The sequence below is a fragment of the Colius striatus genome, chromosome 9 (genome assembly GCF_028858725.1).
Source record: "Colius striatus isolate bColStr4 chromosome 9, bColStr4.1.hap1, whole genome shotgun sequence".
Lineage (NCBI taxonomy): Eukaryota > Metazoa > Chordata > Aves > Coliiformes > Coliidae > Colius > Colius striatus.
Genome location: NC_084767.1, coordinates 26,285,628 through 26,307,556, shown reverse-complemented (window position 1 = coordinate 26,307,556; position 21,929 = coordinate 26,285,628). Strand labels below are relative to the sequence as shown.

General features: G+C 42.1%; 1 protein-coding gene across 1 annotated transcript in view; it reads right to left on the bottom strand.

Annotated features, from left to right (window-relative positions):
* The window catches only part of ERBB4 (erb-b2 receptor tyrosine kinase 4), a 422,209-nt gene that overhangs the window by 3,003 nt on the left and 397,277 nt on the right, over nucleotides 1-21,929 (bottom strand). The window contains exons 25-28 of the mRNA XM_062001955.1: nucleotides 21,523-21,620; nucleotides 19,016-19,186; nucleotides 1,731-1,778; nucleotides 579-870 (exon numbers count right to left, since the gene is read on the bottom strand). Coding sequence (XP_061857939.1) covers nucleotides 579-870; nucleotides 1,731-1,778; nucleotides 19,016-19,186; nucleotides 21,523-21,620 — 609 coding nt within the window. The remainder of the gene's footprint in view (nucleotides 1-578; nucleotides 871-1,730; nucleotides 1,779-19,015; nucleotides 19,187-21,522; nucleotides 21,621-21,929) is intronic.

Genomic DNA, 21,929 nt, shown 5'->3' with positions numbered 1-21,929 from the left:
AACAAATGACTACATCCTGGGAAGTGCAGCAGTGGAGCTGGCACAGATCTAGGCAAACTTCACCTTGCAGTGAAGGTCTCTCTGAAGCACATCTTGTTCTTTCAGTCCTAAACTTCTCTTGGGTATAAAATGCCAACTGTGTGTGTCAGTTCTGTGATATCCTCGACATGACATTTACCAAGCACAATGTCATGAAGATAAGATCGATAAACAAAGTGGAGACAACGACTGGCCAAGGATAGATCCTTTTCTTGGAAATAACTGAACATTTGCATTCGGAGAAGAAAGGGGTTTGTTTTTTCTTCATTTCGCTCTCTTGCAATTTCCCAGAAAGAAAAGCAAAAGGAGAAATTACCAAACCTGACATATTGGCACATTTGAGCTTTTCTAAGTAGAAAATTAAGCAAAAAAAAAAAAAAGCTCTGAATCTGCATGCAAATAAATGTAATATCTAGTCAGTGTTTCTGACTTGCTGGGCTACTCAATAAAGCCATTTCTGGTGAAAAGCTGCTGCTGTAAAAAAAGAGGGAATGAAGTCAGACTAGACCAGGGCCTTTTCTGGAAAGACATTTTTTTACCTGTTTTAGGTTTGTCTCGCATCGGTGTCATGTACCCATCCTCATCCAGCTCTCCCCGGACGACCCGCTCAGGTATGAAGACTGTGGGATCGGCGCTGTACCTCTGGGTGCTGCTGTCCTCCTTTGCCAGGGTTGTCACTTGTTTTCGTAGTGTGCCGTTACAGCAAGTATCTTGAAAGATCTCTGCTGTGGCCCCTTGAACAACTGGGGCTTCTGGGATTATGCAGCCAGGAGCTCGGTAGGGCATTGTCACTTCTGCAGTATAGCCACCATCTCTGTACACAAACTGATTCTGTTGGAAAAGAAAGGACAGCATGAGAAAGGAAGCTCTGAAGGGAGAGAAGATACAATAGCAAGACATCTCTGTGGCTCCCATGCCTTTCTTACCACACTTGCTCAAAAATGCATTTCACTAGGCAGAGGAAGCCGTGTCCATCCTGCAGACTACTGCCTTGGCAGTGCTGTGGGACTCTGCCCAGTGCTGGAAACGGGGCTAGAAATGGGGCAGGAAAACTTGTCTTCTACCTAGGCATGTGGAGGCTGGATATACACAGCTGCAAGAGGCAAACACGGTCTCTCCTCTTCTACCACTTTGGCAGTCCCCCCTGATTTCTGAACAAAACCATTACATGTCACGTTAGGAAAATCCCCTCAAAGCGGACTGGGGATAGAGGATGTTATCGTCTCTGAACCCAGTTTGTTCCTGGGCCAGCTTACTTTTAGGGTGTCCTGGGGTGACAATCACAAGGTCACCCAAACTATGTACAATGCACTTCAGACTGGTGAACTGTCTTTGTATTAGTACCTCAACTCAACGACTTAACCTACCAATTTGCTTGTCAGCAAAGGTGTGCAAGACAATTTTGACATCATGACTTATTAATAGGAAGGAAAAATATACAGATTCATCCAGATCTGTTACCTAAATGCTTTTTCAAGAAAAGTTGGCAGAATGTTGGGTGTGATTCCATAGAGTTTGCACATGAATTCAGGCTGAGTGTAGAGATCTTGACTATTTCATTGCTTATATACAGATTTCATTTACTGTTGGCTTTGGCAAAATATGTAGGAAAAAGGGCTTTGAAACAAAAAAATATGTAGTGAAGAAAGGAGGAAAACCTAAAGGATGAAGGCTGAATGTGAAATACTTACTCCTGACATAGGGGTGTAGGCAGGAGGAGGGCTGTGTCCCATTTCACTCTAATAGGAAAGAAAAATGGAATGATGGATATGTAGTAAGAGGTCACATGAATGAAACAAATCATATGAGCTGTATGAGTTACCAGTTCTGACATCAGTTAGATTTTGTAACTGAACCAAAAATTCAAAGAACTCAAACACGGCAAATGTCTCACCAACATCAACAAGCTGTGTGCCTCACCAAGGAGGACCACTGACTTCCTCTTGCTGGCTAAGGGCAAGTGTCATGTTACTCCTGCTGAGAGCTGTATTCCCTGCAAACGGCTTGGCTCTAATTTTTTGAAAGGAAAATTGTACAAAAAATGACAGACAGTGTGCTCAACTTCAGAGGAAATGGCAGGAGAAGTGCAGAAAGTGTCCAGCTGAAAGCCAAGGCTTCCTTTCCCAGGGACAAAGCAGGAGAGGAATAACCAGGAGGGCAGGAGGCTGCAGGACTGTCATTAGACTGTCACAGCTAGCCTAAGTATCACAGGAAAAACAGCTCAAATAGCACAGTAGCTCCTGAGTTTCAAGACTGCAACATACCAAGGTCCCACTCCCAACATATGCCACCCTTCTAATGTTATCTCTGTATCACAGGCTAAGGGATTTTACTGAGAAGTCTAAGGTATCCATGCAGAGATCTTCATTTTGATACTGGTTTCTGGAATGATCTCACAGGGTCCTGTGGACCCTGAGCTGCTGTAACATCACCAGCACAGCAGCTGCATTTATACCTATTACTGCTCCTCAATCTTGGCCTGTTTTTCATTGAGGAAATGCTCATTTTTGGAGGAAAATAAAACAAAGAACCCTTTGCATGTTTTCCTACTGCCATAATGTTATTTTTGAGTCTACAAAATCAGTCCCTCATAATCACTTTGTTTCCCATTTTGTTTCAAAAACTATTGAATTTCCCTTATCTCTTGGTTGGGGGAGAGAAAAAGTCAGGGTTTGAAAAAAGGTGATTTAACTTGAGATAGATTAGGAGACCCCACTGCCTCAGGAAAGAAGTCTAACCACCCTGAGAACCCTCTGCTTTAGTTATCTCATTCATCAAAATCTGTTTCCAAAACATATCCACATACCAAAACTAAAAGACAAGATGTGCATCCTCAGACTGTCAGGATGTACCATAGTGAATCTTTCCCTTATAAACTTCCTGTAAAAATGTGAGGGTGGTCACTGTCAAATATCTTACTTTAAAAAAGGAATTTTTGAGTTTAAGCAAAATACCTGATCATGGAAAACCTTAAACAAACACTTTCAAAAAATGGCATGCTGTTTCTCTGAAGACTCTTTTCTGATGATCAAAAATACACCTGTTTCCTTCTATTAGAAATATCCCTGCAGCCACTTTGTTACTCAAAGTTATGACATTTGTTACTCAGATCTAGTACCTTGGATTTGACGTATTAAATGTAGTGATGAGCCATAGTTAGAGATAATACACTTTTCTACATCCCCATGAAAATTCATCCATATTTAGGCAAGTTATGACTTAAAAAAGGCTCCAGGTAGGAAATTCCAAAAGTGCAGGAAAACCTTTGTTATCTCAATTTTCTACCTGTACCATCCATGAGCAGGGCTTGAGCACAATCCCTTGCCAGTTCCAGTGCCTGGAAGAAGAGGAGGAAATAGCAGTCTGAGTAGACTGCAGGGGAGTAGAGAGGCTTGCAAAGGAAGTGATGTTGGAAGACCTGGCAGTAGGGATGGTCAGGTGACAGGGAATGGTGGAATGGTTGCAAAGGAGTAATGGCACGTGAGAGACACTGTGAGGTGCAGGGAGGGAGAAAGGATTAGCATGTGACAGAAAGGAGAGACTATAGTTAAGACCTAAACATAACAGAGAGAAATGGGAGGCACAAGGACCAAAGATAGTCTGAAAGTACTGAAACACCGGCTTCTCTAGAGGCTGGAGCTGAACTTGAATCTTTTCTGCAAGCCTGGTTCAGTTGAGAGGCACCAGTGGGAGCCCTGAGGGCTCTGGGCATGGGTAGCAGGGCGACCAATTTCACTGAGCTTTTGCCAAAGGGCTTATGACATTTGAAAAGTAGAGCTTAAACTTAAGCCCTAGGAGCAGCTTTGGCCTCTGTAATCCAGCTGTGGCTGCTGACAGCCAGGTGATGCCTACTGCAAAGAAAGTGCTAAGGCAGTACACAAAGAGGTGACAGGGCTTGGCTGGATCAGCCTGGAAACTTCAGTGCTGCCCCATCTGCGCGTCGTCTCTTTCTCTTACTCAAGACAAGTATACTCATATTCAGATGAACAAAAGGCATGAAAAGTTCACAAGGAGGGAAGGAAGAATCAAAGTCAGCAGTTGCCTGGCTGAGATGATCACACTTGAGAGCAAAGATTGTTAACAGGAGAGGCAAGAGAAGACACTTTACCAGAGATTACTTTTTTATAAGGGGAACAGATCAATATACATCTGGATACAGGCTGTGTAGCAAGCTTTTAACTTGGCAGTATTCTTCAAAAGGCCTCTGCAAAAGACAATTGAGAGGGTCTCTTTAAACAGGGAACACTGTGGAAACTAGAGATACTCTGATTGTCAAATCCCCTCTGAGCCCCCTCACCTTTCTTTGTACCACAGATTTACAGTCCACTTGTAATGACACATGGACAAGGACAGACTACAACCCGGAATATGTTTGAAGTCCCACTGATGGCTATAGTATGTTGCAGTGCAGGACACTTAATCTGCCTTCTCCTTGCCCTCCCATCTCGTATTTACTTTAATTCAGGGAAGCTTTCCATCTACTCCAAAAAGACAGAGAATGAAAAACTGATGACAGCTAAGTAGTGAATTGTGGTACATGGCAGGTGGTGAAGATTTAAGTAAACTGATGATTACAGGTAGAATCCGGAGAAGAAATACAAAGTGGTGACTAAAGAGCATCAACTTTCTTAACAGCTAGAAACCCAAAGCTCTGTTGGGAATTCTCAACCTCCTTGTAAAGCTCTCCAGCTCCCCTCCCACCTTCAGGCTGTCAGACTCCAAAGAGGGGGATTTGCAAAGTGGCTACAGCCCACTAGATTGCACAAAAGTGAAAAGAGCTGTAGTAATACTTTGTTGGTAGTATATGCTGTGGATTGGAGTTCACCACTCTCGGCATTTCACAAATGCTACTCCAGCGATGTAACCTCTCCTCTTCCATTTGGTACTACATCATGCTGTTTTCACAGTATCTTAATCACATGGTCACTGAATCTCAAGGATTAGAAAGGACTTTAAAAGATCATCTTGTCTAACGCTCCTGCCAGAGCAGGCCACCTAGAGTAGGTCACACAGGAACTTGTCCAGGTGGGTTTTGAATGTCTCCAGAGAAGGAGACTCCACTACTCATCTGGGCAGCCTGTGCCAGTGCTCCCTCACCCTCACAGTGAAGTTTTTCCTTAAAACTTAAAATGTATTACACACCTTTAACTGACATCTTTCTGTTTTCACAGAGGTAGTCCCATGAATTTCAATTTGTGGTTCACTGATTCTGGATGAATAAGGGGAGAGCTGTCTGGAACTTCTTTTAGCTCCCAGCCCATAGTGAACTCTTAAATGTAACTTAGAAAAGCAAGTCTTTTGTCAACAGGCTTGACTTCAGGACACAGGGTTATGGTCCTCTGACAGGAAACATTCAGATGATTAGCGACTTTAAAAAGTACTGTTCCAGGATGGCCACATTATCTATCTGTGGGCATGCTTTTCTCCACTCTCATCACAAAAGGCTAAACCCATCATCCTATCTTTAGATCTTCTTGGCAGTGACTAACATTGAAATGCACACTATGCAACTATAACAACATAATAACAGGCCCTCTTAGAATAGCCCTGTCCCAAGACCTCAGGAGAGAATGGGCTGGCATTAATGCACTTAGTGCTATTTTTGCTGATAAGACCCTCCCCAGTCAGTGACCTACCAACAAAGATCACAATAATGGTATTTTCTTCATGCCTCCCCTTTAGCTCTGTACTAAACATAGCTGTTTTGCAGCCTTACAGCTTGGCTCTTCTCCAAACCACTGGTGTCTGCATACTTCTTTAATTCTTTACATTTTTCACCGTGAGTTACTATTACTACCCTGTGCCCACTGTTCCAAAAAAAAAAAACCAAAAAAGGGAGGCAAAGAAAACAGCTGTGGTGTCAATTAGTGGGGCTGAAAATGTGATGTAATTGTTTAAATGTCTTTAAATCGCCTGCTAATTGCAATGTGATGTCATCATTTGTAGCCTTCCAAGATAACTACACCCAGCCAACTCCTGTTGATCAGGACATGAATCACACTGTGAGCAGAAAATACATTTGGATCTTGCCAAATAAAATGTAGATAGCTTGATTTGTATGTATAATACAATTTACTTTGCTGATTTTTTTTTTTTTTGGTTATTGTTTTTACATCTTGCATCTACCTTGAAGAAAAAGAGGTAATATTCCTGGAGAAGACTTGAGGAGGGACCTCATGAATACATATAAGTATTTGAAATGTGTATGTCAAGAGGGTAGGGAAAAGCTTTTTTTTTCTGTAGTGTCCAGTGACAGGACAAGGGGTAATGGACAAAAGCTGGAACACAAAAGGTTCCACTTAAGGAAAAACTATTTTACTGTGAGCATGAGGGAGCCTTGGCACAGGCTGCCCAGGGAGAGTGTGGAGTCTCCTTCTCTGGAGGTTTTCAAAACCCACCTGGACATGTTCCTGTGTGACCTGGTCTAGGTGGGTCTGCTTGAGCAGGGAGGGTGGACTAGATGATCCCTAGAGTTTCCTTTCAACCCCTACCATTCTATGATTCTGTGATTCCTTTACTGAGATGATCTCAGTTTTTGGATAGCTGATCCTGAAATTCTAACCTGAATGACCGAGATTTCTCTCTTGTTGAGATGGATAGTGTCTTCAAAGATGTCACTACATAAGTCTGCTTGAAAAGTCTCAACTTGCAAATTAAAAAGAAAGAAAGAAAACCCCAACTAACCAGTAATCTCCCTTCTGATACTGCAATATACATTATACCCATTAGCTCTGGAGTGCACCATCATTCATGTCCAACTCACAGCATCCTCTAGAAGAAGTGTCTTCTTAAACTGCCCTTGAGCAGCCCCAACCAGAAATGCCCAAGATTTCTATCTTTATACCACATGACTGAATTTTAGGCACAAACATGACATCAGGGAGAAAAGATGAAAAACAGGCAGATGTCCCCTAAAGCCTTTTTAGAGGCTCTTTGGTATTAAGTACCAGTGACATATCTGTTATTATAACTGCCAATGGTTGTGTAAAATGAGCCTCAATAAAAGAGAGGTAAATAACACTTTTGTGAGTGTTGGCTTCTGTTATTGCTTTCTAGTCATTAATTTAATTTTCCAATTCCTTGCTTCTAAAATCTCCCAAAGGTAAATATCTCTTTATAGCAGGGACATAATATTTTCCGACTGCATGCTAAACTGTAATGAAATCAAAGCCTTGTTGGGTCCTGCCACTCATATTTATGTCGCTGTGTGAATATGCCTCTGCCTTGTCTCTTTTTATTTGAGTCTAGCACAGTGCCTAGAGTGTGGCACCCAGAGCTGCTCCTCCCCATGCCTGCACCACAGCTCATCCCACATCATCCCTATGGTGACCACAGTTGCCTTCAAAGCTGCATCCCAGTGTACTTCAGGTGCAAGAAATGCTGAAGGTACTCAGTGAAGTAGGATGATGGCTGGTACAGGAGTGTTGCCAAATAGAAAATACATAAAAGTTTGTTTTACAGCATGACCTGATACCCTCATGCTTTGCTTGATAGCAGAGCCTGCCAACAGCAGCCTCTCTGCTGCCGAGCTGGTTTTTCCTCTCACCCACCAAGACATGCACATAGATTTAATAGGTTTGCATAACTATTACTGTTTCTTGTGCTTAAGCGGCCTGCTAAGCTCACTGGTCTGAAAGATCTTTCAACATCAGTGTATACACACAACTGACCATGATACTGCTCCTGTCTATGTGAAAACTCAATTCCTGTTTATTCTCCTCCTGCTCTCGTTTGCAAAAAGCCCCAAACCATGAAGCAGTAGTAAAACACTCCCAGCTTCTTACTGGAATGTTCCTCACATGTCCTGTTCAGGGGTGTCTAATGGGCCATGCTTCAGGCAACTCAGCGATCACTTGTTTTGATCGCACTCTAAAACACTTCTTTGTACCAGTTCAGTCCTGGGCTGTGTTCCCCCTAAAAATTTACTCCTTCTCCTAGAAACTGTTTAGCTGATTTGAAACCTAGCCCCTAGTTGGGCTTGAATCACCAAAGTGCAGCCTCCTAATGTACCAGGGTGAGCAGATCTTACTGTAAGCCCCAAGATTCCAGTAGATCTCTAGGCAGAAGGACTGCTGATTTATGTGAGTGGATGCGAATAATCCATTTAGGATGCTCTGGTGGGGCTGCAGGCAGAGCACACAACACAGAGCTGTCCCACCAGCCCCAAGCAAACTCCAGCTACACTGTCAGAGGAGCAGCTTGGTATTTACAACTGATTTGAACTGAAATTTAAATAGGAAAGACCGCCTCAGGAGAGCAGCCACCTCTGCTCAGGAGCAGTCCTGCTTCTCTCTGACCACACAACTAACAGCTTACTCTGCTTTGCTTCACAGAGCCCCCAGCAAACATGTCTGAGGTGAAAATCAAAGGAAAGAAAAGATGGTTACCACAAGACCACTGTGTAATGTTAAATAGAAATGAAATGCAGTTTGTATAGTAATGACTAGAAGGCTTTGCAGACCTCTGGAGATTTCTGGTCATAGACTGTGCTCAGGGCAGGGACATATATAAGAAGAAAGGATTAGATGCCCCCTGGGACTTACAATTTAAGCATATCCAGCTTGCAGCACCTCACACAAGTCTGGCATTCTTCATTCTTCAGCCTGGGTTCCTGACTCTGCTTAAGAAAATGCCATTCCCCACTGGACACTTTCCTCTAAGATCATGAAGAAATGCTCCCATGAGCACCACTGCCAGGTGTCACAGCTTAGCACTAAGTATGGGTTGTTGCTGGCACCCTGCATCATTTCAGCACACATAAATGGTAGGACTAATATTCACAGGTTGTGGACAGTAGCTATGCAACGGTTTACAACGTGCTTAGTTCAATGGCCACAAAGTTCCATTGGGGATCAATGAATCCTTATGGTAAATGATGAAGTCTTTGTCCTTTTTCCAGCATTACCCTTTCTCACAATGTGTGTAAACATTTTGAGTGTTGACAAACAAGTATTGAAAAGAATGTAAGTCCCATCCTCTGTTAGCTACGGTGTTTGCTCCAGTTTCTGATGACTGCTCCTTCCACAAACAAGACACAAAACATGCAGTGTGGATCAGTGAGGGAAAAAAGTAAATAGAAGAAACAAGGCTGTTCTGCACATAAGGTTTTTTCTGCATAGAAGCTTTTCCTGCACAGAAGTTCTTTCTGATTGCTGTTTGTCAGAAGAGAGGTAAGATTTGCAGGCAGCCTGAGCTCTAACCCACTTCAGAAGGGCTGCCTGTATCATCTGGATGTGTCAGATCATGTCCTAACAGTCTGGTGGGTTTAAGACATACCTGAACTTGTTCAAAATCAGCATAGACATTTCACTGGTGATCTGGGTTCAGGCCAGTACTGACTTACTTCATAGCTTCAGATGAATCATTTAAACTTTCTCTTGCACACTGTTCTCTTCTAACAGCTCTGTGTTTTCAGATTTATATTCTCTTTTAGAGCAATCCATACACAGTGGGATACTCAAATCTGAATACAGCCTTCTAGGATTAATTTAGTTGGGACTGTGAACAGTAAATGGCATATATCACAAAACATGCCTAACAGTCTTAGCATAGTGGTAAAAAAACAACATACCTAACTATTGCAGGGACTATTTCCTGTGTTGTTACTGGAAAATACCAGACATATATATTTTCAGTCTAACATTTCACCAAGAGGAGTCAAAGATTCAAAGAGGACCAATTAAAATAGGCTCTTATGAGATCCCAAAACTCGGTATCCAGGTACACTGACTGGGAAACACAGGTGAAATGCTTTTGCATAGACTCCTATACCTGGGCTGGAATAAAACCATTCTCCTGCTGTAGAGCATAAAAACTCTCCCTGGAAACCTCCGTCCTCTAGACCTCAGAAACTTTGTCCTTCCAACCTTCATAATGGCTTGAAAACAGACTTCAGCTGGCACAATATGTAATTTCATCTAAGCATGAGACAAGGACAAAGATGCAAGAATTCCGTTTCTCTATTATTTTTTATTAATACACTATGAATGTCAGACAGGAGAGCAGGAAGAGAGACAGTTTGCATGTGTCTATCATTCCCTTTCAATCTCTTCTCCCATATCCTTCCTGTCACCCATGACCAGCTGTTTGTCAGTCCTTTTTTAATACACTCTCCAAGACATTTTATAGTAAGTGGCACCTTCTAGCACTGTGTAGAATTCCTCACAGCTTGGAAGAGACAACATACCACTTCCTAGCTACTCTAACAATTCCCTGTGGGAGAGAAGGGTCAAGGCGCTGCTCCTCCTCATATGCAGCAGCATCTGTCCAAAACATAAGAGGAGCAGCAGCTCCTTTTCTGTACAAACCTCAAGCTTCAAATCCCAAAACAGGGAAAGGATGGGGAATGGGACCAAAACCACAACACGGTCATGATTTGTGATTGCGACGTTGCAGACAAGGAAAAAAAAGCACAAAAGAAAGTTGATGAGCGATACAGGGAGCAGCAGCCCCCTCCTAAGCCACATGCTGCATTGCCATCTTCCCCAGTCTGTTTTATACAGTAATCAAAGGATATTCTGAGCCTCTCAAAATGCCATCAACCCTCATTGAGAATGAAATAGAGCACATCTCCACTGAAGCCTTTACAGCAGTAATCATTACAGCATGCTGGCCTGAACAGGGAGCTCTTACAGACAAAGATGGGTTTTAAAAATAAAATAAAAAAGCCTTCCTAAAATCTGAATAGAAACTTGATGATAATCTCCTGATTTTATTATGCAAGGGGGAAAAGAAACCCATAATTGTGCACTCTTGGTCTCTTACAGCAAAGAATAGGCTTCTTGATGAAATGCTGAGTTGATTTAGAGCAGGGCTGAGGTTCTGGTAGCAATAATACACTAAAAGAGCCAACCATCCAGCTGATTTGGATAAAATAATCACTTTTTAACGTTCTAAATTCAAACTTCATCTGTGCCTCGTCCCACTTCTCCCCACTGCATCTTTTGGGAGAGTCTTTTTATAGCTTCGAGAATTTTTTCCCCCCTCCCCTACCACGTCACTAAACAAGAAAGACAGACTCTTTACTCTGGCTAACAAAGGGCATCTTAGGCTGTGCTGGCATTTATCCCTGTTGCATGTATGTTTAGAAGTGTAATATTTGACACAGGATTCTCCAGAGTCCTCCTTACACTCGAAGCATCATTGCAGGAGTCCCATTGCCAGGGGACACTGTGGACAGAACTCTCTGGCTGATTGACAAGTGTTTAAGTGACAGCTCCCTGGAGCCCTACCAGCTGCAGTTCCAAATCATGGCCCCTTGTATTTTCAGATACTTTTATTATTTTAAGAAAATCACAAATATGATTCCTCAGAAACGGATCTTTTTCACTAACAATTTCTGCTTCAAATCTAGTCTCTGAAGGAAAATTTCCTCCCAGCTCTCATAATTATTTCCTGACTCTTAGTCCACTTCTCCATCTACTGAATTATGCAGAGTTGTTTAGCTTGCTGTTTTCCAAGAATGCCTCATCAGTGCAGTGTAGAAATATTTATTACTTACTCTCTTTATATCTATTGACTTTTTTTCTTTTCAGAAAAGAAAATGGATCAGCTGTGAGCTCTCTTGACTGTTAACACAGCCAGGAGCTATTCATGGATTAGGCAGATGCTGCCTGATTTTAAACCAGTTTACATTAAAGCTCAATAAATTTACATGCCATGCATCAATGTTTGAAGCAATATACAGCTACGGTCTGTTTTTCCGACTCCACTGAACATTAACTTGCAGTAGGTCTCACCAGAAAGTACTGTATGGTGCTGATTTGCTGTCAAATATATATTAAATCTGTAGAAACCAAAATGCCACCCACTTTTGGAATGTCTGACTTTAAATCCATATGCCTGAACTTGGAAGCCTGAATGTCATGGAAAACAGCTAATGCATTAAAAACCCCTCCTGTTTTAAGGCACTCGTACTACAAAACCATGAGGCAATTTGACAAGTTGGTCCTGCTAATCTCTTCAGGCTGAGAAGGGCTTACTTCTTGAGAAATACCACTGATTTCAGTGGCTTGGCAGGAAAGGAAGAAACTAACGCACATTAAGCACTTCCAAGGAACTCTCTGTGAAGAGAGAGGAGGCATCATCTATTCTGTTTGAGTCCTTCATATGATTGTTCTTCCCTTCTCCCCTGACAATTTTAGCCCATTTTAAAAAGGTGTTTAAATATCAATATTTTAAATATATGTATTTTGTGAGAAGCTTTCCTTTTTCATGTACATTGCTAAGATTGAAATAATTTTCCATCTAATGTATCTTACAGTACATTTTTAAGTGTTTATTCTTACTACTTCATTCACTCTGGGCTATGTAATTTTGCTGACTAGCATCAGTCTGGGTTCACTTCCTACTTTTCATGGACAAAGATGTCCTTATGCTGTCTACACTTTCAACAACAACTAGAAACAGACACAGAAGAATTTCCCAGAAGCAAAAAAGTTACAGTAGGTAAAATATTTGTTATGGTTCACTAAACATCAAGAAAATACTAAGAGCTACCGAGAAATGCTTAATGTAAAAGGCAGAGCAGAACAGGCAGGAGCTTCCTACCACTAGGATGTCATTAAAAATTAGGGAAGCAGAAAATGAGAATTAGAGATGTTGAAAGAGAGCTTGGTGGGACTTCCAGAATTAACATAAAAGTTTGATGGCAATGACTGCAGGATCTGGAACACTGTGGCCTAGACTCTACTAGGAAAATACACAAAATGTAGTATTTAATGAAAGACATACAGAATGTATTCATGCAAACTAATCAAGCATTTTTCCAAGAAGCAAGAGAGCTAATATAGAGTTAGTGTCAGTGGAATCTTCTGAAATGTTATGAAACACTTTGATACAATGTCTGCTTCTTTTCCAAGTTCATCTGTTCTGGCACTGGAGATTTTTTTCAACACTTGCATAAGGAAGTGACGGAATCTTGCAGAAAGGAAAAAAAAACCACTACAAATGGGACTATCCTACTCATGCCCATAAGCAGATTTCTGGTAACTGTCATTTCCTTCATTTAGCACAAAAAAAAAGGGCATGGTGGACAGTAATAGGATCCAAACCCTGCTAGAAACTCAGCATCAGTGCCCAGAGAGATTTTTCTACACTGTGATGCATTTCCCATCCCATCTGACAGAATCAGGATAATCTTTCTAAACTACAAGCTCCACCTCAAACAGAATTTCTGCACTTGATGCAGAAATTAAGAGACAAGAAACTCTGACCTGACAGAAAGTTAGAGAAAATACTTGCAAGGGCTCTGTCTACCCTTGATATCTCTTCACACAAATTATCTATTGACTTTAGGATTAATTTTACTGCAGCCTTCCATGGCCAGAACACACTTGGAGAAACAGCTTGAGAGCTTGGGCAGGACCAGTTAACTGCCTTTTCTAACAGATTAGGAAATAGGAACAAGAAGGCACTGATTGCTGCTAAAGTCCTGGACACAAGGATAATCATGGACAAATCGTGACTTCCTCCTGATGCCTTGTCAAGAGGAAAGGATGCTGTTACCAACTGCTAGCTCTTCCCACCTGTGACAACAGTACCTCGTATGCTAGCTCAGCTGTGCTGGCACACTGGAAAGTGCCCCTCCAAATTCTGATTGTTCTCCAAAATCCCTCTTTCCAGCTGTAACTGAATACAGCAGTGCTTTCAGTCTCCCATCTTCCAAGTCTTCTGTATTTCAGTATGTAAAGGAGGTCATATTAGACCTCAGATCTGATCTTCTACCAGTGGAGCACTGCAGGTGCCTAAGAAATTCAGTTCTGTTGCTTAAAAAACAGTCAGTTCTGGTAGAGATCTCATTGGGTGAACATGAACAGTCCTTGTTGCCCACGATAAGCTTTCATAGAATCATAGAATGGTAGGGGTTGGGAGGGACCTTTAGAGATCATCTAGTCCAATCCCCCTGCAGAAGCAGGTTCACCTAGATCGGGTCGCATAGAAACACGTCCAGGTGGGTCTTGAAGACCTCCAAGGAAGGACACTCCACAATGCCTCTGGGCAGCCTGTGCCAGGGCTCCCTCACCCTCACAGTGAAATAGTTTTTTCTTATGTTTAAGTGGAACTTTTTGTGTTCCAGCTTCATCCCATTACCCCTTGTCCTGTTCCTATCTACTATAGCTTTGGAAGGAAAGATGCCATAGTGGTGTGAAACATCTGAAAATCACTTACAACCATCTCCTTTGTAATCCTGTGATGTGAAAATGACTACCTTTCCAATTTAGAAACCAGAATGTACAACAAATCATAAAGACAGCTTCCTGCTTGGTTCCTCTCTGAAATAATCTTTATATACAGACATATACACATGTTCAGCCATGAAACACTTCCAGACCTAATGCCACACCAGGACTGCTGGAATGGCCTAACAGACACTATGCAGGGAACTGAAACCTGGCTTTGGGTTTAACAGAGTCTGCTTTAGCCGAGCAGAACAGTCTCCCTGGACACATGAATCAGACACCTTTGAAGGAAATCAGCTTGATATTTAATTGCAGGGTTGGCAGGTGTGCTCATGATATATAATGTACGGAATAAAATTACAGGGACAATACCAGCAAGTAATAAACAGTATAGATGGCTTTCAGTAGGAATTAGCCAAGGATTTAGAGCAAAAAGTATCATGGGGTACATGGAGAGCTTTCTGCATTAGTATTATCTCTGTGCACACAGAACAGTACTTGTTACAAACACCTGAATGAATCATCTAATGGCTGTGAATGCAGGACACTCCAGCACTAGCTGAGGTCCTGTGCTGATGGAAACACTGCTGAGGATTCAGCTTATCTCTCAGAAGCACAGAGCTTCCAAAACTCCGTATTTCTAGAGTATCTCTAGACAACAGAAAATAAAAACTGGAAAAGGCTGAGAAGCTGAAATTGCAACTGACGAGTTTCAGACACAATGAGAGAATTCAATTTAGTTTAGGATGCTAATATGCCTTTAAAACCTGTTTCAGTCTCAGGCTGGACTTCATAACAGAGGGTACCATTATGGGTTACAGCGCGCACAGGCTTTTGCTCCTGGCTCCCAAGGACGTGCTAGTATGAAAACAGTGTGGGTGTGATGGAAATGCTGAAGCTTCAGTATATCTAAAAATATTCAGTATTTACCTTCAGTAAAACTTAGTAATCCCTGGAGAAAAAAAGATGTGACACTTCCCAGGGAGCTGGAAACTCCTTAGAAGATTTCTCTCTTTCCCATCTTCTTTCTAAGGGCTGCAACTCTGTGCTATCAATCCATATCCACAGAGCTTTTTTCTTCACATGGGAGGGAGATCTCATGCAGTGGTGCCTCTTCCAGGCAACAAGATGCAATGATTTAGGATTGAGATCACCCTAGAGAAACTTCAGAGCTTTCCTTAGAAAGTACATACTATTGCTCTTCCTCAACTCCCTGACTTCAGAGCTCAAGTGTGAGGAGGTTCATAGCATTCCTGCAAACTTTTATCACCTGTAGAGCTGTACTGCTGGTATGTTCAACTAAAGTTGTCAGTACAACACACCCAGAGAAGGAGCACAGTACCCTGCCATCACATAAGTGACTCTTTCTCCACTAAAGCTACAATCAGAACAACTAAGACAGGAAATACAGTATTTTTAATGATTCTGATCTCTGAAAATAACACGAAGATCATCATGTAGCTCTCGCCTGTGTGTTTTCCTTCACCAAATTGCCTGGTAATCTCTACATAAAATTTAATTTGCCAGATACAGTGAACACGAACTACCTAAGCTGTATCAAGTTATTTGGCATCTATGGCTGCAGCAGCACTATAATGTGTTTGAGTAATATTGATATTCACTACACCAAACAAGCACAAATCACACTCTATCCGAAGGAAACACAAAGACAGAATCAGACAACTGCAGAGAGAGAGCTCTGACAGCATTTCAGTTCCATGTGATACTTGCTGTTGACATCCATCTGTACTAAACTATGCACAGCAGATGCACTGTTACCTTAAAGGAGCTACCATGTATTTTCTTTTAAACCAACATGAATCTTCATGGGAAGAATAGTTAATGTACCAAGAACCTGAGTGCTTCAGAAAAACAACAAAGTATGTAGGTTTCTGCACATAGAGCAAACAAATGTACTACAGCCAGAGAAAACCTCTCTGCAAAGGAAACCAGGAGGGCTAAGATGCTTTCAGCTTGGCTCCCAGCCCCTCCAGCAATGTGGTGCTATGGGCTTCCTGCAATCTATCTGTACTCACCTGTATGGCATTACCAGCAGTACATTTAGGAGATGCAGAACTGCTAGCAGCTAAAGCTGAGGCTGAAGCTAATCTGAGACACTGGACAACCATCAAAATACTGTAATTCTGTTATGGACAGGGGCCTGTCTCCAGTGATATCAGCAAGTGGTATTATAAACCATACGGTAGTTCAACAGCAACTCATTTGCCCATCCCTTCTTTTGGCCTTAAAAATGACCATTCTTTGAAAAGGCTCCTACAGTAAAGGAAAACACTGTACAGACAGAAAGGGTGCAAAAATAGGGAGCTGGGTGCAAGCTTTCTGTCTCTCAGCTGCCCTCTCTGAGGTCACCTGGGTCAGGTAACTTGACTCAGAATCTGAAAACTTTTGGCAAAGGGTGATTCCATATGTGTTTAGGGGTTAGATTGTAGCATGATGCCAGAGGAAAATTCCTAGCAGTAGGAGTTATTGAAAGGAGGATACAGTCTCGCTAGTGTCATTACATTGAATTGCAAAGCAAAGCTCCCACTGACTTTAGTGGTACAAGATCACAGTTTCAAACCAAGACAGGAAATTGTGAGCTGTGGAGAGGAGATGTCACATCAAGATTGTGATGAAGCCTCTCCGTGTGGCAAAAATAAAGGCATGGGGTCTCTTTCAGGAGCTCTGCTGGCTTCAAGGGGATCACATGTGTGCAAGTAGCTGCAACAGTGTGGCTTAAAGTTGGGCAAAGGCTGTGAGAATGTTATTTAAATTTTCATGTAATAACAATAATGATAAGGATAAATGCCTATGTTTGCTTTCCGTGAATATCCCAGTGAGCAAGCTGGCTGCCCAAACAGTACATTTTAAGTAACTCAGAATATTTAATCTAGGATTTTTCTTGGAATTAATTTTCTCAGCTCTAGTGGACTCCTCTGTTTGTCTGGCACTAAAGACAGAGAGCAAAAGGAACTGTTAAAAAGGCAAGTACATTTTCTTACTAATCCTTTCTTCTTTAAATGTGTCCCAGTGTTTCCAGCAAATATGGGAATGAGGTGAATACAGCAAACCTCATGGGTCTGACTCTGCTCTATCAACACTGTCTTAGTCTAAATGGTAGCACTCCACTGTGTAAAACTAAGCTACAGTGATTTACACCAGTGTGACAGTCGGTATCTTGCGAAGGTAACCATTGTCATTTCCTTCTTTTCTCAGAAGTTGGCAGCAAAAGAAACAAAATCTCTCCAGAGACAGCTAGGAGTAAAAGTGACTTATTTCAGATCAACATCAACACTAAAAATTAACTCTTGTTGTCATAAAGAGGGAGTTTCTTGCTTATTGCTAAATCATGCATCATCCCCTCATGCATCATCCGCCCTTCGCTGCCTTCCAGCGGTGCAGGAGAAAAGCTACCCGAGTCCAGCTTAGCCAGTGGGACTACAACCCAGCCTCTGCCAAAGATTCTCTAGCCTCTTTGCATTTAAAAAGGGTAGAGATTTCATTCTGAATTGACTGGGTACTATTTAAGGTCAGATTTTGGTTTCTCTGCTTACTTCTTCTCTGTCTTACATGGTGTAATTGGTTCAGACTAGGGTATGAATTATGAACTTGGCTAAGGACTAATGTCTAAATGGTTCCTAAAGCAAAAGGAATAAACACCAACATTTCAATGTGACTTTTCACTAAAGGGAACATCTGTAGGAACTAAAGGAACTAAAAGGAGATAAAACAAACAAATAACGTCCCTAATTACTAAATACATCTGATGCTTGTGGGAATGTCCTGCTCACATTAGTAATATGTTTCAGCACCTCTTTGTTTTGTGAGGAGTGGCATCTAAGCTGTTAAGAGGGCAGAGTCAAGCACAGGAACAGAGGTCAGAGCTGAGAGCAGTGAGCTGAGGAGTGAAATGGAATTGCAGGACCCTGAACTGAGGTGCCCATCTGCAGCAGTGCTCCTGTGGTGCTGAGGCTGAGGTATTTTGGACCACCAAAATATTCAGTTCACCAGAGCTCAGGCACTAGGTCTGAGACCACTCTGGAGCTGTCAATGGTTAGAGAAAGACATCTCCAGAAAGTCACCTATCCTACAGCAAATGTTGAAGGTGGGCAGCAATAGCCACCCACCGGACACAGCCACTCTTCTCCAATGACACAAAATGAAGTCTAGATGAAGAGCTTAAATTATATGCCTATACTGTTGATGGTTAGAGTTATGTGAACTGAATTCCACCTGAACACTTTCTGTGCCTTAGCTCTCCCTGTGGAACTTACAGCATTTCCTCCCCTGACAGGGATGTTACCAAGACCAACACGCTAAAATCAGTGATGCACTCAGCAAAAACATATGCTTCTGAAGGAGGGCCATGAACGCATCACATAGAAACAAGAAAAGGGGCTGGGTCTGAAATCTGGCTCCAGATACAAAAGTAGCATTATCTATATATTCCAGCTGTCCTCAGTTACATAAGTGCCAAGACAACATTGCAGGGATGGGGGAATCAGAGCAATGCACTTCCTGGTCAGGATGGTATGTGACTGAGAAACAATATTGCTTAATTTCACAAGCCTCAGCTGGACTTTCAGGACACTTTATTCAACCAAGGCTGATCTGTTAATTTAGAATTCACTGAGGCTCAATGAACAGGGAACCTGGTGACAACATTTTTATAATCACTCCTTACAATGGGAGCTCATAGTTCCCAAGGCCACTCTGGCCCGTGTTTGATTAGTGGCCTTAAATCTCCACCTGTGCTTCTATAATAACCAGTATTTTCTCCCAGAGCTTGCTCTTACCCTGTTGGAATCAATTCTTGTCCTGGAGGTGTAGATGGGAGGAGGGATGTTGAAGGCTTGAGGAACAAGATATTCTTCAGCATCCATCATATCTTCCAGGTCTTCCTCATCAAGAAGGTTTTGGAAGAATTTACTGTCGTTTGGGCTTGGGAGCTTCATACGATCATCTCCCTAAGTCAGTTGTATTGATAGAGAAAAACAGTCAAAATATGGATTAATTTCCAAAACAAAGAACTTCATGCCCTGGCAGACAGACTGCAGGGACCACACATGCTGTTTTGTTTGTTCTAAAGCACCACATTTATATCATTTGTTTTGATTTTTTTACTGGGAACAACTGACAGGAAGGGAATAAGTGTATAAATCAAGCAAAGCCATTTTTTAGTGCACTTGTGATCAAGCTTTTATTCTTTCTTCTCTCTTTTTTTCCCCATACAAGCTCAGTTTCTGACCCAAGTTCTGTCAAGGCCTGATGCCTTTTGTGAACTATGTCAGCTATTTAGGCTCACATAGGGGTGTGGCGGGAATAACAGGAAACCTGCTCCGTCTGAGTGTTTTATTTTTGTTTGTATTTTTAGGGACTTAGAGGCTAAATTTCCCTCTTGTCCATATGGAAAGTTCTGCAGAATATAAGAGAGCTGAACGCAATAAAAACCAAACCACAGAACAACAATGATATGTATTTTTATGGAAATAGCACCTGCAAACTGTAGAGGCAATCCAGGCTATGCTTTGCTCAGCACCACACAACATGGTAAAAGGCAGCCCATGCCTCAAATTCCATATAAATGATGCTAAACTTAGCTGCAAGGCCTCCCACTTTATTATTATGCCATGTGTGGAATCCAGCAGGGAAGGAGGGCTTTGCTACAGGGTGCACACAGACTGCTTTAAAAGCTCAACAGCAAGCTTGTCATTTGTGACTGCATCTGCAGGCAATGGGGAGTCATAGTGGCAGAGATATCAGTGCAATGGGGTTACCCAGGTTTCTCCTCAAGAAGCACATGGCCTATATTTAGACAGTGGCACAGGCTGCTCAGGGAGTAGAGTCCTCATCCCTGGAGATACTTAAAAGATGCATAGATGAGGTGCTGAGGGACATGGTTTAGTGGTGGGCTTGGAAGTGTGAGGTTAGTGGTTGGACTTGATGATCTTAAAGGCCACTTCCAACAAACCAATTCTATGAGCCTACGATTCTAAACTGTCTGCAGCAACAGGGGAGGGAAGGGTAAGGGAGAGAAAAGAAGGGAAGAGGTATTTGGAATAAGAAAACATGTCCTGTCTAATGAATTCATTTAATCAGACCGACTTTTCCACAATCATTTGTAGTAGCAGAAAGTAACAATTTAATACGGTGAGGATTACTGCCGGAGAAATTCCACATTCAGCACCACAGATCCTCTTGACTCGTATTTTACTTTTCAAATACATTTTACTTCTCAAGCTGAAGGCTTGTACATTCACACTGTGCAACAGTACACCATAAGCAGGCTAGCTTGTTCACATAGTGAAACCAAACACCATCCACTGAGACTAGTGCTGGACCCAGAAGCAATCGGGAGAAAGAGAGTGGCAGTGACTGTACTTCTGAGCTAGGAATTCTTATGTCATTGTGAAGCTAAGGACCAGCTGGATGTAGCTCTGCCCTGTAGTCCATAATGAGGAGCAGATACAGCATGAGATATAGCATAAGATTATCATTACCTAGATCAAACTAATTCCATGCTTTGGTCTCTGGTGTTTCCAGATAACCTTACTCCTTTTGATTTTTCATTTTCCTTTGAACCACTCACACACTGGGACCTCCTAAGGACCTTACCAAATGGATTCATTTTCTGTGGCTTAAGTCTGGGTTGTTACAAACACATATGCAACACCAGGCTTCTGTGAGATGTAGGAGTGAAAGGAACTCAGGGTGTACACAGCTCCAGCTAGTTGTAGTCAACAGGTATGGCTACATCAGTATGGCCCTGCTGCCACAGGGTAGTTTAACATGATGAATCATGCTGGTGTGGGTCTGCCGCAAGGACTGTGAAGCACTACAGAGCCTACACACCCTAAGGAGACACAGGGGGAAGCTCCTTTCTAGCATGAGAGGTAGGAATGAGGCACAGCTTCCTGTCTTCTGAGAAACCTTGGGTCTCTCCAGGATAATTCTCCGAGATTCAGCTGAAGCAACTGCAGAACCAAGCATGTCCTTGGTCCAAAGTAGGTTTACTGTCGGGCAAAACTCCCAGTTTCATGACAGAAAGTGAACAACTAAGCAATCTTTGGAGCCAGATCTCGTATATATGCTCATAAACACCAGCTCAGGCAATGAATTTCAGACTATATTATTATTTTTATTTTTGAGATACTGACATTGGCCACTTTACCTCATTCTTGTACAGTACTGTGGTCGTTTGATTCCAGTTCAAGAGCACCTTTAACTTAAGAGACTGAAAAGTGACCCCATTAACAGGTTTGGCAAACTGTTTTTTTTTCCCTGATGTTGTAGAGTTGCTTACCTGAATTACCAGGTATCTCTGAGGATCTCGAGCCATTCTAGAGAATTCAGCAGCCAGTTCCTTGAATTTTGGTCGACTGTCAGCATCAATCATCCAGCCTAGGGACAGATGCAAAATGAGAAATAAAATAATTAATTGTCAAGGAAAGAAATAATTTCATTTTTAAAAATGCACAAGTTTGAACTCCTTGATAACTCTGGCCTAAAGAAAACTTGCAACAAAGAGCCCAGAAGAACTCTATGATGCAGTCAAAATGGAAACCATCTTATCTTGGCTACAGAAGACTAGATTGTTCCACACTGCATGGATATTTTCTTAATTTGCTCTGAGGTCCTATTCCCCAGCCCAAAACCAGAGACAGCAACAATGCCTTGCAATGTTCTGTGTCTGCCTTGCCCAATTAGGTG